General features: G+C 43.0%; 1 protein-coding gene across 2 annotated transcripts; it reads right to left on the bottom strand.

The window, feature by feature from the left end:
- Positions 1-1,562: 1,562 nt before the first annotated feature.
- LOC119449967 (serine/threonine-protein phosphatase 6 regulatory ankyrin repeat subunit C) lies at positions 1,563-11,856 on the bottom strand. Of its 2 annotated transcripts, none has more exons than XM_037713285.2 (5): positions 11,531-11,856; positions 10,831-11,013; positions 7,176-7,379; positions 5,717-5,952; positions 1,563-2,361 (listed from the first exon to the last, which is right to left on the bottom strand). In XM_037713285.2, the coding sequence occupies exons 1-5, from the start codon at positions 11,541-11,543 to the stop codon at positions 1,804-1,806; spliced, it is 1,194 nt and encodes a 397-aa protein (XP_037569213.1). In that variant the 5' UTR covers positions 11,544-11,856; the 3' UTR covers positions 1,563-1,803. The 2 variants fall into 2 exon arrangements, with proteins under 2 accessions (XP_037569213.1, XP_037569214.1); XM_037713286.2 differs by having other exon boundaries at positions 11,747-11,856.
- Positions 11,857-15,071: the final 3,215 nt, after the last annotated feature.

Raw genomic sequence — 15,071 nt, 5'->3', positions numbered from 1 at the left:
CCGTCAAAACACCCAGCCTGCCTGTGGTTACCGAAATACCGGACACGCTCGGCGCTGCGACAGAACGCTCGCAACGCACGCTGCTTGATCGCTCTCGCTGGGGATCGACGGCCGGGCGGCTAGCGGAGAGGTTGGAGAGCCTTCGCGCGCTGGCTCCAAGACAACCGGAAGTAGACGACAACGTACGTCACAGTATGACGTAGAGCCAGCGAAGGCGGAGCTTAGCCCGGATCACTCGGCGAACAAGTTGAGGAGGAAATGCATGGCTAAGGAGGAGGGCAACTTGTAATCGTCAGTAGCTCTCTTAATATGAGACGCTTCTCTTAAATTGTAACGCGAATGTTTTACTGTAGCTGTATCCTACACGTATACAAAATTTGTCCGAACCGTTTCAGGGACCCTTTAAAGTAAAGTCACTATCTAAGCAATGCTCAAAAGTAAGAATAATTGAATAGGGAGGACCAATAGGGGTAGCAGAAAAAGCTTATTCACTGATTTGTTCTATCCAATAGTTAATCCAGCCAACTTAGCCTACCCAATGGTTCATGTTACAGCTGCGCGCTTGTAAAGCTACTTGTGAATGGTAGAGTCTCTTGACTTAAGGTGCCGAGTGGAGAAGTGTAATTCACTGTGAAACGAATTGCTGAAAAATTTGGATTTCTTTTTGTGAAATGATAAAGAGTGGTCAGAGCTTCTGAAGCTCTGACCACTCTTTATAGAATAGAGCGGTCAGAGCTTCTGAAGCTCTGACCGCTCTATTCTATTGTGGCAAAGTCAGCTTTGCCGCAATACAGCCACACTATGCGGTAAAGTGTACAAATGCCGTGAACACGGTTTTCAGCTAAACTTTCGTGGAAAAAAAAAAAAAAAAAGGTGCTTGTTAGAATTGGATAAATACCATAATCAGACATGGTGAGCTACTGTTATTACTTGAAAATCTTCCTCGGACAGGCTGAAAATATGTGTTTTTGATGGGAGAAAGTATGTGTGTCTATGTCACTGAAGCTCCGCCGAGACATGCTGCCACTAGAGATCAGACACGTGCATGCCGAGTGGTGAAGTTCGAATTATCCGGTGAAGGCCAAATTTAGGACAGAAATAACGAAGGTTTGGGCTTATATAAATGGGTGCTGGTCAGGATCGAATTAACTGAAAAATCGACTAAACAGGAGGCGAGTTAACAGAAGTGTACTGCATTTGTAAATAAACCTGTGTATACGGAGGAGTTGTAGCAAGCCTTCTTTGCACTGTGTATCCCAACAACGAACAGAGTATTGAGGGCCAGGAGCCGAGACCAGCAGTGGTACTATACGGAGAGACGGTAAAGCCAATGGCCCTGAATCAAGCATCATCACCAACTATGGGTTTCTCCAGGAACACCATGCTAGTAGATAGCGGACTGCCAGAACACAGGCTGCTAGTATTTCTCAGGCACTGTCGTTGCATGCCTTTATGAAGTATGGACTACCAAACACTCTGGACAACACAGAAGATGAAAACCTCTGAGAGGACCTCCTCAACAAGGTTGTCATTTTAGAAAATGAGGGTGATAAAACAAGAAGTGCAGAATGATTTGAAAGTATGTATTTATGAGATGCATCACAAGCAGATAAAAGTGGATAGAATGGTTTCTTTTCTTTCCTTAGCCCAAAATTACCCCTTCTGTTATACTTGTGTTCATATTACATTCAGGTTCTTACGGTACATGGTTACATGCAATGTCATTTTAAATTACCATAAATATCGGTCCTTAAAGCAAAATTAAAGCTAATGGCTTGCCTTTTTTCCTACAGACATCCAAAGTCACCTATCCACCGCTGACGGCCACAGGTCGGACAAGAGAAGGCACTGTAGTAACCGAGGTGGCAGAGTCGATGTGTACATAGGAGAGTCAAGGTGGCAGGCATACTTGCGGCGAAATGCCAGAGAGCACAGTTGCTGAAGTTTCGGAATGCTGGAAAGCTCCGACATGATACTTGCTACAATGTGATCCGGACGTTCATCCTTGCTGTCCAGCATCCGCCACGCAGCCCAGCGGGGCGCGCCCATAAATGGGTTCGCACGGATCATCCACAAGGCTAGTGGCCCGTTTGTGCACAGCGCATACTGCATAACCGTTGTGCCAAACTCGTCTTGACTGAATGGATTCCCTCCATAACGCACGAAAGTCTTCATTGACTCCATGTTTCCATCATCATCGATAATGCAAGCAGCTCGGTGAAGAACTGTCTGGCTCCAGCACTCGATAAAGAGGTTGCAGTCTGCTCCTTTGCTCATCAGGCTCTGTACCACCAAGGGACTTGCATACGTCATCACGGCAAAGCTGAGTGCAGTCATACCACGGTTATTCTTCCCATTCACCTGTGAACAAAGAAGAGCAAAGACCATGTTATGCTGTGCACACAGGTAAAATTATACCATTTTACAGTCTCTGCTGTGCCATTGTCTAGGGCAAGAGCTCACCGCACTATTCAATGCATTTGTGGCAAACACTGGTGCAGGGGTGGAAGTGGCCAAGGGTACTTTGGAGTAGCTTTAGGAGCAGTAAATTTGGAACAATGGAGCAGGTTTGGAGCAGGAATTGTCCATTTTGGAGCAGAAGCTACACGTTTTGGATCAGCTTAGTAAAGCTCAACATAACTGAAATAAAGGCAGATCAAGAAAAAGTGTTCCTTACTTGATACTGCAGAACACTGTTAAGTTACACACCCCATGTGCTAACTAAAAAGGCATTACGCAAACGGCGCCCTCTGTATGTTGATATGCACTTGTTCATGCCAGTCACGATTATTTTGAAGACAATGTCTTCCTTGGTGGGTTACCCCCACTTTCTCGTATTAGTATGTCTTTTTTTGTGTTTTTTTTTTTTCAGTTTATTTGGACATACATAGGCGGTGCAGGATGTCCACGAGGCGTGGCAAAAGGAGGCAACAATGCCTCCTGACAGGGCCTTCACCTCGGGATCACACATCATGACAGCAGATCGGCATGACAAAAATACTGCACTACATTGAGAGATCAAGGCAATCAGTGAAAATTCAGCAATACATATATTTTACATATGACAAATTATCCTATGATTTGACATTATACATTGATTACATCATTCTAATTCACGGAAACAATTATGAAGAAAATCATTCGAATTGCACTTGCTCAAGACAAGGGAAAGGTACAATTCTAAGCAAGAGAGGCAGGAGAAGAAAGCATCAATTTCATTCTTTTCTTAAATTGAGAAAGGGTTCTGCAATCCTTTATGCAGTTGATCATTAAAGGATATGTGTTAGAGTGTAAATATTTGGTTGTCTACGATCTGAGTACCATAATTTGCGTGTGACTTCGACCAAACCATAGATACAATGCGCAAGTTATGGGTAAGGTTTCTGTTTAAGTACTTAGTGGAGAAGGATGTAAAATCATGCTTAATGTTATGAAAAATAAGTACAGCCAATGACAAACCGTGAAGTTGATAGTACGGCAGTACCTTAACTGCGTCGTACAGGGATTCCTTGGCAACAGGTGCAGAATGGAATACCGTGTTCAACGCCCTGAACTGAAGCGAGAAAACGCGGTGTGAATTTGATTTGTTACATGTGCCCAAAACTAGCTGACAGTACATAAGATAGGAGTGAACTACAGAAAAATAAATCTGCTTTCTCAAACGTAGAGCTAAAGGATATTTTACTCTTTTCAACAGACCAATAGACCTAGATGCTTTCAGACGAACCTGATCCACGTGATCCGTCCATGTTAAGTCATACTTGAAACAGATGCCCAGGAAGCGGTAAGAATTTGTTGGCAATAGATTGGTATTATAGATCCGTAGTTGGACATGATGATTCAAAATAATAATGGCGGAAAATAATATATTGTGTTTTCTTTATATTTAAGTCAAGCTCGTTGCTATTTAACCAGATCTGTAGCTGACTCAGCCACTGATTTGCATGTTGTTCAAGTGAGGCTAGATTTGGACCAGAAAAGAACACATTAGTGTCATCCGCGTAAAGGATAATATCAGGTGTCCGGGGGATGTTAACAAGATCATTGATGTATAAAATAAATAACAAAGGCCCAAGAATAAATCCTTGTGGCACACCGTACCTAATTATTCCTATATCTGACAGAAATTAATTTATACTAGTGTACTGTTTTCTTCCTGTCAGATAACTGTTTACCAGCTCATGTGCTATTCCTCTGATACCATACTTTCCAAAGTTTTCCATCAGAATTTCATGTTTAATAGAATCAAAGGCTTTTCAAAAGTCAAGAAAAATGCCCAGTGTATATAGTTCCTGTTCAATGTTTTCCAAATTACGGTCCTTTATGAATAGCAGTGCTGTCTCCATTGATTTTCCAGCCTGAAATCCATATTGTTGTTTACAAATTATATTGTTAGCATTTAAAAATTTGTTTAGCCTCGTGTATATTATGCATTCAGGGATTTTAGAAAAGAGCGGCAAAACAGAAATAGGTCTGTAATTACTCAGATAATTTTTTCCTCCTCCTTTGAATATCAAGGTTACGCGTGCAACTTTCATTTTATCAGGGAATACACCGGTTTCTAATATGATATTACAAATATGTACTAGAGGACCTACGAGAAATGGAAGTATGGCCTTGATAGGGCGCGCACTAATATCGTCATTTCCTGGCGAGCACCCATCCTTGATTGCCTTTACAGCACTTACAACTTCTTCCTCCGATGTAGGTATTAGAAACAGTGAATATAAGTGGAAGGAACATATGAATTGACAGGCATTAACACTTGGGTCATTCGTGAGTAATTTGGTGAGCCTGCATTAAGAAAATGTTCGTTAAACTTGCTTGCAAGTGGCACACCTGAGAATCTTTTACTGCGATGTAAAGATACGTCGGAATATGTGCTTTGCCACCTTTTATGATGCTGTTAGCTGTTCGCCACAATTTAGGACTGTTCATGACTGTTGAAAATTTGTTGTTGTAGTAAGCTGATTTTCCTTTCTTAAGATCTGAAGTTAAGTTGTTACATAATGTTTTAAACTCCGTATTTCTAGTTTCTTTCATGGGACAAGCCTGGAGAAGTGTATTCTAAAGATGTGGACCGTTGCCGGAGATAGTGTGATCTAAAAATTCAAGCAGTGCAATGCTCCTCCTACTCCCCTCATGTGAGAGGTGATGGGATAGAGTACCATCTTTTTTTAATAGCCTACTATTGCAGCTCACTGGCCATGAAATAAATAAAGCAGAGCTAGAGAAAAAAGGAAAAACCTAGGTAGTGTAAGCACATGTTAGTGCTTGTAGGGTCACACAAAGCAAATTACTATTTTGGTAGATTTGAAAGAGCAGACGGCAGCTCACAATTACTGCAGTACTTACCCTATCCTAAAGCAGCCTTTTTTCCAAGAAAATTGTCCCCAATATTGCCCGTACATTCCAATCGAATATGAAACCAAAACTGCGCACACGGCATTAGCGACAGCTAGAGACAACTTCATCGTCACTGTCCTCACAAGATGGTGGAAAAACATGTTTTCCTGTAAAATGACAGTGCGCTGCTTGCACTTTAATTATAGTAAGCTAACACCCACAGCCAGTTCACCGGGCCAATCCCAAAGGCAGTGCAGTTGGCAATACTGGTTATGCAAACATGCAAGGAGGATCTGAAAACCACCTAAAGAACCCTTAACAGCACAATAAGTTGGACACTGGAACAAGTGACTGTGAACAGAACACTCACCGGTGCTCCAGCAGCAAGCAACCGATTCACCAATTCAGCATCGTTTGACTGCCAGGCACACGCGTTATGTAGTGGAGTGTTTCCCTCATTGTCAGCAGTGCTGGCATTGGTCCCAAGGGACAATAGGAACAGAGCCAAGTTGCGGTGGCTTTCGCAGGCTAGTGAGAGGGGTGTTGCTCCATTTTTATCCCTGTGCTCCTTGTTGCCGCCTTTCTGTACAAGAAGCCTTGCGATTTCTGGAAATTTACAGAGAAAGCTACTTTTAAATCGACCAGTCTCTCCGACATAATACCCCGAGATTAACCACAACTAACTACTAGTAGTATTGCACACAGTCATGGCATACACTGTGTATTACAATGTCCTTTCATTCATTGCTAGTGTCGCTCTCTCTCAGCCATCTGGAGTGTAGCATTTAAGAGGCGCTGAAAGCTGCACACTCAGTATGTTTTGCACATGCCCAGTTCAAACAATACTTGTGGGCCTTAAGAGTTTAAGTCAACTTGAGCAGACTGCATGCCCTTTACTATGGGTTACGTGCCTGTTCAACGTCTTCAAATTCTAGGAGACTGTTGTATATGCAGTTATTTTTTCTGGCGAGACTCTCTCCAAAGAATGAGAGTTTATTGCTAGTATATAAATAGGCTTGATGACATCAGAGCACATGGCAATGATTATAGTGGATTTCGCAGAATATGAATAACATGGCTTTGAAACCGAAACAACATTTAAAACAGATTTTTTAGGTTTCAGTCTTGATTTGTTCTATGAAGATCCTACCTTATTGCTAAAAATTGCCAAAAATAGTTAAAGCCTTTTTTTACCACACAATCAACCTCATATGCACCACACCTTCTACTGTTGCACTACAAATAATTTGTTTTAAACCATTTGTCACAACTTAATTGATGATTGAATCTTTGCTAAAAGTTACGCATTGCCAATTGCTCTTCTTTCACAATATTTTTTCAGTCACTTTGGGATTAAGCAAATATAAATGTATAATTGTGCACATGTCCTAGCTCTCAAGTGCCTGTCTTAAAGGCCTACTGCAACATTATTTTGGGCCTAGTTTTAGATAGTGTAGATATAGAAGATATACCATGCAAAGTTTTATGTTTGAAATATGAGTGGGCATGTCACGACATGGTTGAAAAAGTAGTTCTTTATACTGAAACTGAAAGAAAGAACCATTAACAGTTTGTCAGAAATGACGCAGAACGTTTAAAGCCAGCACAGATACTCCCTGTGTAATCTCTATCTACCTTTCAACTTGTTTTAGTAAAGAACTTTACACATATTATTCAATCTTGCAGCAAATTTCCAATCAGAAGTGTTCCAAGATCTATGCTACACATTTAAAATATATAATTACTTTCATCAGCGCTTCTGCTTTCCATGCACTACTGTGTAAAGAGCACCTGAAGGGGATATACTGCAGCATAAGGAAAGTGCATACCAAGACTGCTGCCACTGTAGTTGCAGAGAGCCAGATGATGTAGTGGCATCCTTCCATTGCAGTCTACACAGGAAACACTGGCACCACTCTTCAGCAAAAGCCGCACCAAGGCAATATTGTTGCGCATAACTGCTATGTGCAGAGGAGACAACCCAGTAGATGAAGACTGGTTCACACTGCAGCCGCTCTTGATTAGAAGCCGAGCTGAAACAAATTTAGGCAGCAACAGAGTGAGAGCTTCCAATACAAATGGAATAGCACAGTAAGGCATGTGCATACACAGGGACCAACAGATATATTTTGACTGTACGAAAAATAGCATTTATTTAACAAGTTCCTCAACATGAAGAGCAACATAAAACTATATGTTTGAAAGACACCATTTACTTTTCTATTTTTGCAAGTACCACTTGGAAAGGTGACAAAATATAAACAAATCAATCCATTACAGTTAGTGCATATGGGAGCAAATCAAGAAACAGCAAATTCATAGCTATATGGAAATGTGATTCAAATGAAAGCCTCAAATATGGCCTACTAATTATAGATTTAGGGCATTGTATACATCTCAGCAGTACAGTTAAGTCTGGTCTAAAACAACCCCGACAGGTGGCATTAGCAAGCTGAAATGCCGTTTAATGCCCCAATCAGATGGGCAAATTTAGTGACACTTAGAGCGGGTGCACTTCATCATTAGTGTCATTCACAGGCTGTCAGACAGAAAGGTTTAATGGTGCTTGCTATGGAGTGCACTTGCCAGTGAGTGTGTTTGACGAACTCCCTTCGCTGCGCTGATGTGTGTAGCCTCGAAAGCAGCCGCTTCAAGAATAAATAAATAAAATGCTCACAGCAGAGTCAGCATTAATTATAACACCACATTTTCGTGATTTCAAATGCTATGAACATCTCTGTGACATCGGTGAAGCCAAAACAACCTTCAAACATTCATTTTCAGTGGATTCTGCCATTTTGACCGTGTGGATTTTAGATATGTTCCTTGCTTGTATTGACTAACAAATATATGTGCTAATGAGATTATAATATTTATATCTTTGGTTGCGAAGGTTCTTGTAAATAAGCATTTTTTTTATTGTACTAGAACAGTAACCGTTTCTAAAATTCAAAATGAAAAGAATCGTATCAACCCCTACGGCTTCATAGTTCATCATTGTCATCAATACTGAATTACACTTCGCTTTGCCATCTCTACCGTTGCCATTTGCCATTTGTACACAGCAGGTTCCAGCAAAATTTTTCTAAGGACTTTGACAGAGGAATTCGAACACTTGGCACCTTGTACCAGGAGAGTGCCTCTGTTCGTGCGGCTCAAGGTGTTCCGTCTTTTTTGGTACGGCACAGTATTTCAGTGGTTTGTCAAGCTCCCTAATCTCCGGAAATAAGCCTGTGCAACTTTTGGCTATTCACAAAAATCAATAGGCACCTGAAAGGAATGCACTGTCAAACCTGTGAGGACATGCAAGACTCAGGGATTTATACACACCCCCCTAACACCCCCCTCCAGGAGGATCTGGACACCCCTACAAAAAATTATTCCGGACCACGCCCCTCCCACCTCTCCCTCTTTCAGACAGGCACTCATCCTGGAAAAAAATTTCGCTGAACCGATGCACTGTGGTAATTGCTTTTTAAGAAATATTTACTCTTTGCGGAGGTGGATGCTACGTGGACTTAATTTTGAGGCCCAATTTTGATGTTCAGCGCGCAGACGACAGTGCTACACTGCGACCTGCGGAGAATCCTTAAGGTCGTGATGAACGCTTGCGCGTGAATGAGATGCGAGATTCACGTTTGATCTTTCTGTTTTTCCATTTTTAAGTCAACGTACTTGCATGCACAATAGGTACAGTACGAGCACTACCCCTGTACTTAGTCGTAAAATTTACAATGTGGCACATTGCTCTCGTTATCGTTAAGCTCCGAATGATTAGACTGGGGAATGAGTAGAATTTACAGACGGTATCCTGGAGAGCTGGCTTCACAGCAAGCAGTGCTAATGCTTGCTTGCGAGGTTGAGAGAAAAAGAATGTTCCCTACTTTGTCATCAGTTGCATTGAAGACACTGCTTCTTCCCGTAGGAATTTCTGCCGTTGAAAGAAGCTTTTCCACCATGAACAGGCTCTTAACATCAGATAGATGTCACATGACGCCGGCCCATGTCGACGCGCTGATGAAAATTTCTATCGAAGCTCCAATTATCCCCAATATTAGGAATCCAACAGATGAAGAAAAGGATGAATATTTGCAGTTTGTGGACCAAGCCTACATAAAAACAAAAATATGAACTTCAAATTTTAAGATAATAATGAAAATTGATATTAACGATTAGAATTCATTTCATATCTCATTCTTAAATAAGAAAATCCTATTTAAGTATTCTTCCCTTTTCTACCCACTGTCGCCCGATTCATGGCCAATGTAGTGGGCTGTACTATACATATATGCACCAAACTTCGTACATACTTTAACTTGGTATGTACCCAAATTGGCATAGTATGACAAGAGTGTATGACGAACATAAATGATAGGTCATGACATGCCTGTCATGTAGGTCATGAAACAGCCGCCTACATATTGGTGCTCTCATGGTCGTTTCGTTAACTTGGTAGGCTCCCCACACACTGCTTCGCATAACATCGATTCCCACAGGGTGTGGGATCTGTCGTTTTTTTTTTTTTTTGTTCTTAGTCGTTATATTTTAATTGTATTGTTTAAGGTATATGGCTTTGCCGTGCCTATTGTGCTTGGTATTTCTTTTTTCTCGTGCAAAGTGATATTGTACTTAGTTTTCAAAACGTCTGCACTTTGTTCTCTCATAAAGATTTGTAGATTAAAAACTTGCTTTACTTTGTTCTGCATCGAAAAAAGAATAAACTTCCTACAATCATACGAATACTCTAAATGCTGTCCCTTATGTTGCAAACGTGGTGCCAGAATGCCATGAGTGTTTAAGTATAGTACGCAATTTCTAATCCCGAAAAACTAGGCACACATTTCGGCCTTCTATATATAGCGCTCGTTCGTGCCTGTCTGTCTCCACCTTCGTTGTAGTATTGTTTGCGCAACAACATCAGCTCTACATGCACCAACAAGGACCAACTCCCTTGTAAGATGTGATTTAATATGCTTGCCTAAAAGGTTAATTATTGTACTTCTGCTAATTAGCAGCTTTTCTGTCAGCATTTGCTGAAAGAAAAGCGTTAATAAGCGTTAATTAAATAAAACAATGTGGTAAAAAAAGCGCTAGCACCCTGAACCTCTTACCCCCCCGCGTTCTTGTACCACCCCCCCAAAGTCGAAATTCTGGATAAACCCCTGATGCAAGTGCAACGCAACAGCTGTCCTACCAGCCCTTCCCGAGGAGGGGCGCCATGCAGGGCTGTTTCGAGAAGTGGAAGGAGCGTGGAACTCAGGTTGCTGATGCAGGAGGGAACCATTTTCAAGGAGATTTAGGATGATGACAACACCCCCCCCAAGCGATGCTTCTATTTTTCAGGGGGTATGATCGGATACCTTTTAGACAAGCTTTGCGGATGAGGCTACTAAACATTTATGGATTGTTACATGCTATTAGATGTGGAAAGAAAATTGTAAAAATCTTGTACAAAGAGTCTTCCTGGGAACTTTATAAACTTACCCATATCTAAGAGGTCCTTCTCAACAGCAATGCATATGGCAGGCTTGTTTTCACCTCCTGTCATGATTCTTACATCCGGATCGACTGGAGGTCCTTCAAAGCCACACAGCAAAGTCCACGCCAACGTTGTGTTGCCATCATTGAGGGCGGCCAGAAACTGGCAGTGTTGTTTCCATCTAGGTTCTGTGGAATGGCGCAAAATGTTGTCTGAACGCCGGGCAACTTCCTTACACACAATATTTCGATTGCGATAGTTTCCGAACACTGATCAGGACGCCCGCTAACTGTGCAAGTGAAACTCGCAACTGGTAGTAGTTCGAAAAAAAAGTATTATTGATGCTGTAGCTATTTGTCCAAATCTGGCTTCACGTACTTTACTAGAGTGCTTATAGTTATTACACCGTGATAGTGACATTAGTTACATAAAAACGGATGTTTGCCGCACTTACAACTACAAAGCAAAAAACTTTTTCTTGGGATTAAAATACGGTATGAAAAGCTGCATGATCTAAACAACAAGGCACGGATTGCTTTGAATGGTAAGTTAAAAGCATGTGACATCGGCAAATTTACAACCGCGCACATGCGCGGATCAAGATTGCGAAGTATACATTCGTAACGCCCCGCCGCTTATTTTAAACCGTCAACGGGGCAAGTGACCACAAATATACAGGTTACAAGATTCATGAACAGTACTTACCAGCTTCACTCATTGTCACACAATCCTCTCGATCGCGCTAGCAAGGAGCGAAACGAACAGAACGATTCACTCCTTTGTCAGTCCGCGAGGCCGACGCGGATACAAATTAAGCCGCCAGCAAAATGCCCCTCGCAACATCAACGCAGTCAAGGTCACGGGAATGCCCAGCCAGACTCCGCCTCGGCTTTCGTTTCGCAAGAAACACAGGAAACTTACATTTTTAGTTTTAGTGAATTGAAGCTTTCCGCCAGGTCGGTGCCAGCCACCTGGTCGAAAGGACAAGAGTACACAAAACAAAAGCCACCACATGCACTGGAGAGGACGAAAAAAAAGAGTGAGGGGCATGCTGATCATGGTTGCCAAGCCGTAATTTTTTAGGAGCTCTCCTTGGCATAGCACCGTAAACGGACAAGGCGCATCCTTTCACAGGGGCTACACCATTCAGCAGGAATTTGTGGCGTAATACCTTGCCTTGCAAAGTAGGTCGTACGTTGTTGATCGAAGTTCAAGACGATGATATTTTTATGAAGCTTCTCTTTCGTAAATACTTTCCGAATTAGCCAGCGTTTGGTCCGCTAAATATAATAGCGACCGGCGCGGCAGGCACGCCACAAGAGAGAAGTTTCCTGAATACAGGCCCGGGTACGTGCGTCACGAAAAGGCTTAATTACTTCAATTGTAATCTTTCCTAGTTCATACCTTTGATTTGCTTCCGTCGCGTTCAATCTGACAAACGTACGTTATTGCTTGAAACAAAGTTAAGATTACTTTAAAAGGCATCAGCGAAAAACAGTAAAGAAAAGGCATAACAAGACCACATAGACACAGATGATGCAACGATGCACTCGAAACCACACCTCCAAAAGCTTCAGGTGGCTCCGGCATCGGTACCGCGACTCGCTCTGGCTGAGGTTGTCCGGGAGGAAATCAGGCAGGCAGTCCAAGTCCCAGAGCGAAGCGAGACACCACAGCCCGAGATACGACAGCCACAGCCTCGCTGCCTCGCATGTCGTGTGCGGAAGTTGCACGAAGTTCGTTATCTCCGACTTTTCAAGGTATAAGCGACGTCCCGGACTTTTATGGTGTACGCGCCGTGGAAAAAGCAATCTGGCGACTTCAGGCCTCGCCGCACGCCATTCATGGTTGAAGCACGACCACCCCGTAAGAGCGACGTATGGCACACAGCACACCGGAGGCCTTGTGTTTGCATTGCGGTGAAGCCGATCACCTCTACAGGGCGTGTCCTTACCGCCGGGCTGGGCTCCGTGGATTTTCACTGAATGCGCCGTGCCCCCGCAATGGCGAACGCCCCCTTGAGATTGAAGCCTCGCGGACGCCAGGACCTCGTTTGCCCCACGATTCCGTGACACCCGGTCACCGTCACCCGCCCGAAAAAGGTCTTCCAGCCCCCTCTTCACGCCGAGTGCAACAAGTCGTCGCTCACACACCCCTGCTTGTCTTGTCTCGTTTCCTAAACTTTGGCGCATACCCACTACGGGGGATTGGCCAAGAAGCAGGCGGTTTCAACTATGTTTATGAGAAATTTAACAGAATTCAATCTTAATTTGAGATTTAATCTTAATTTTGAGATAAAGCAATTTTGTCATAAAGAAGCGAAATAATATGAATAATTCATAATTCTAGAATTTCAGCTAGGTAATCTTTTTGCATCTCTAATGAAATTGTAAAACAAGTATCCCTGTGACTGTGTCCCAGTGAAGTCGCCCCGAAGGAGAGAATTGTTTGTGAGGTTAACGATAGTACAAGTTTTCGAAATGCAATTTCTAAGATTTTTCTTTCTCTTAAAAATCGGCGGCACGAAAGGAAAAAAATGCTCAATGGATTCGGATTCATTGCAGAACGAACATAAAGGGGACACAGCGAGACCAGACCTGTGTAAGTAAAAATTTAGAGGCGGTATACGGCATCTCCATTTTGTAATGGAAACTTCCAATTGCCTTGATTATTATTCCATGAGAAGCAAAGATGGTGGAAATCAGAAGACGATGTTAAAATAGATTTTGCGGATGGTTTAAACATACCAGTATTGTTATCATTTGGGGCCTCGGCACTAGGCTATAGTCACAGAGACGTGTGTTGCGCAGTATTTAATTTTTTAAGTGAAACAAAACGATTACCCTGCTAATTATTGTATTTGTATTCTACACATCAGATGCATTCATATCACCTAAATTGATTTCTCCAAATTGTTTTGTTAATATTACCTCCCCTGGTTGTAACAGCTCTTCACTTTCACCTTTTCAGTTAGTCTGACTGCTCGCTCGCATGGTAATCTAGTTATTGCGACATCTGCCTTTTTTTGTCTTTTACTTGGCGTTTCTTGTTTTCAAATATGAATTTTCTTTAGCATTACCGCCCGATTCTTGCCGCCGATTCTTGCCGCCGATTCTTGGCCTATCCCCCTTAGTGGGTACGAGCCATGACAGAGGTACATCATCATCATCATTGTCAGCCCTGCTTCCCGGGAAAACTGAGTCCAGCATGGAGGAACCGATGAACACTTTGAATATCCTTATTCCTAAACCAAAAGACCGTCCACCAAAAGAAAAAGCTCAAGGCGTCGTCTATAAAATCAGCTGTGCCGACTGTCCGGCGTCGTACATCGGGGAAACCAAAAATCTAAAAGAAAGAATCAGACAACATGAAAACGTCGTCAGAACATTCAACCGAATACGCAGCGCCGTCGCCGAACATTCCGAAGACGCCGACCACAAGATTTCTTTCCAAGAAACCCAAATCCTTCAGAGACAAACTGGCGAAAAAGGCTACTACTCGAGTCTTGGCACATTCAGAACACGGCGGGTAATATAAACCGCGTGAAGGGCATTCTTCCTTCTGTGTATGTTCATGGCCTTGCAGACGCGACGAAGGGAAGAAGCCCCCCCCCCCCCCCCCCCCGCTCTAGGTCAGCAACACCAAAACAACTCGTCCCCCCCCCCCCCCCCCCCTGTCTCTCGTCAACGCATTCCCGCGACTAAAGGGCGCCCAGCATCGGTCAACCCAGCCGACCAGCGACGCCGATGCCCCCCCCCCCCCCCCCACACACACACACACACACACACACCACCCCCACCACCTATTTTGTCTGTCTAGAGCAGGTGCCCTGCCAAGTGTCTTCGCACCTTACGCTCTCTCCCCCTTCCTCTCCTTTGTTACGACGGACCTTTTAAAAGCGGCACACCGCCACCTCCGAAGAATACCCCCTGAAGAAGGAGCCGAATTGGTTCCGAAACGTCGGGCTAGTAAATTTCCTTATTTGGTTGGAGTCAATCTCTAAGTGTTGATAATTTATTACTGATTCTCGCTTTTCTTTAAGTTCAGCATACTTAGTTTGCGCGTGTCATAAAGCATTATTAGAGAAAAATGTGCTCACATAAGCGCTCATTTAAAGGCCGTGTTGTTCTCCCGCAAAAACGCGGATTCCATCGCTGACACTGTTGGTATATAACTGAGCGAGGCGGCTGTTTATGCTGCTGTACCGAACGTATCGTCTCTTGTTTCGCGTTTGACGCTGAGATAA

The sequence above is a fragment of the Dermacentor silvarum genome, chromosome 4 (genome assembly GCF_013339745.2).
Source record: "Dermacentor silvarum isolate Dsil-2018 chromosome 4, BIME_Dsil_1.4, whole genome shotgun sequence".
Taxonomy (NCBI): Eukaryota; Metazoa; Arthropoda; class Arachnida; order Ixodida; family Ixodidae; genus Dermacentor; species Dermacentor silvarum.
The sequence above is the reverse complement of the archived record's forward strand: the minus strand, read 5'-3'. Positions and strand labels throughout refer to the sequence as shown.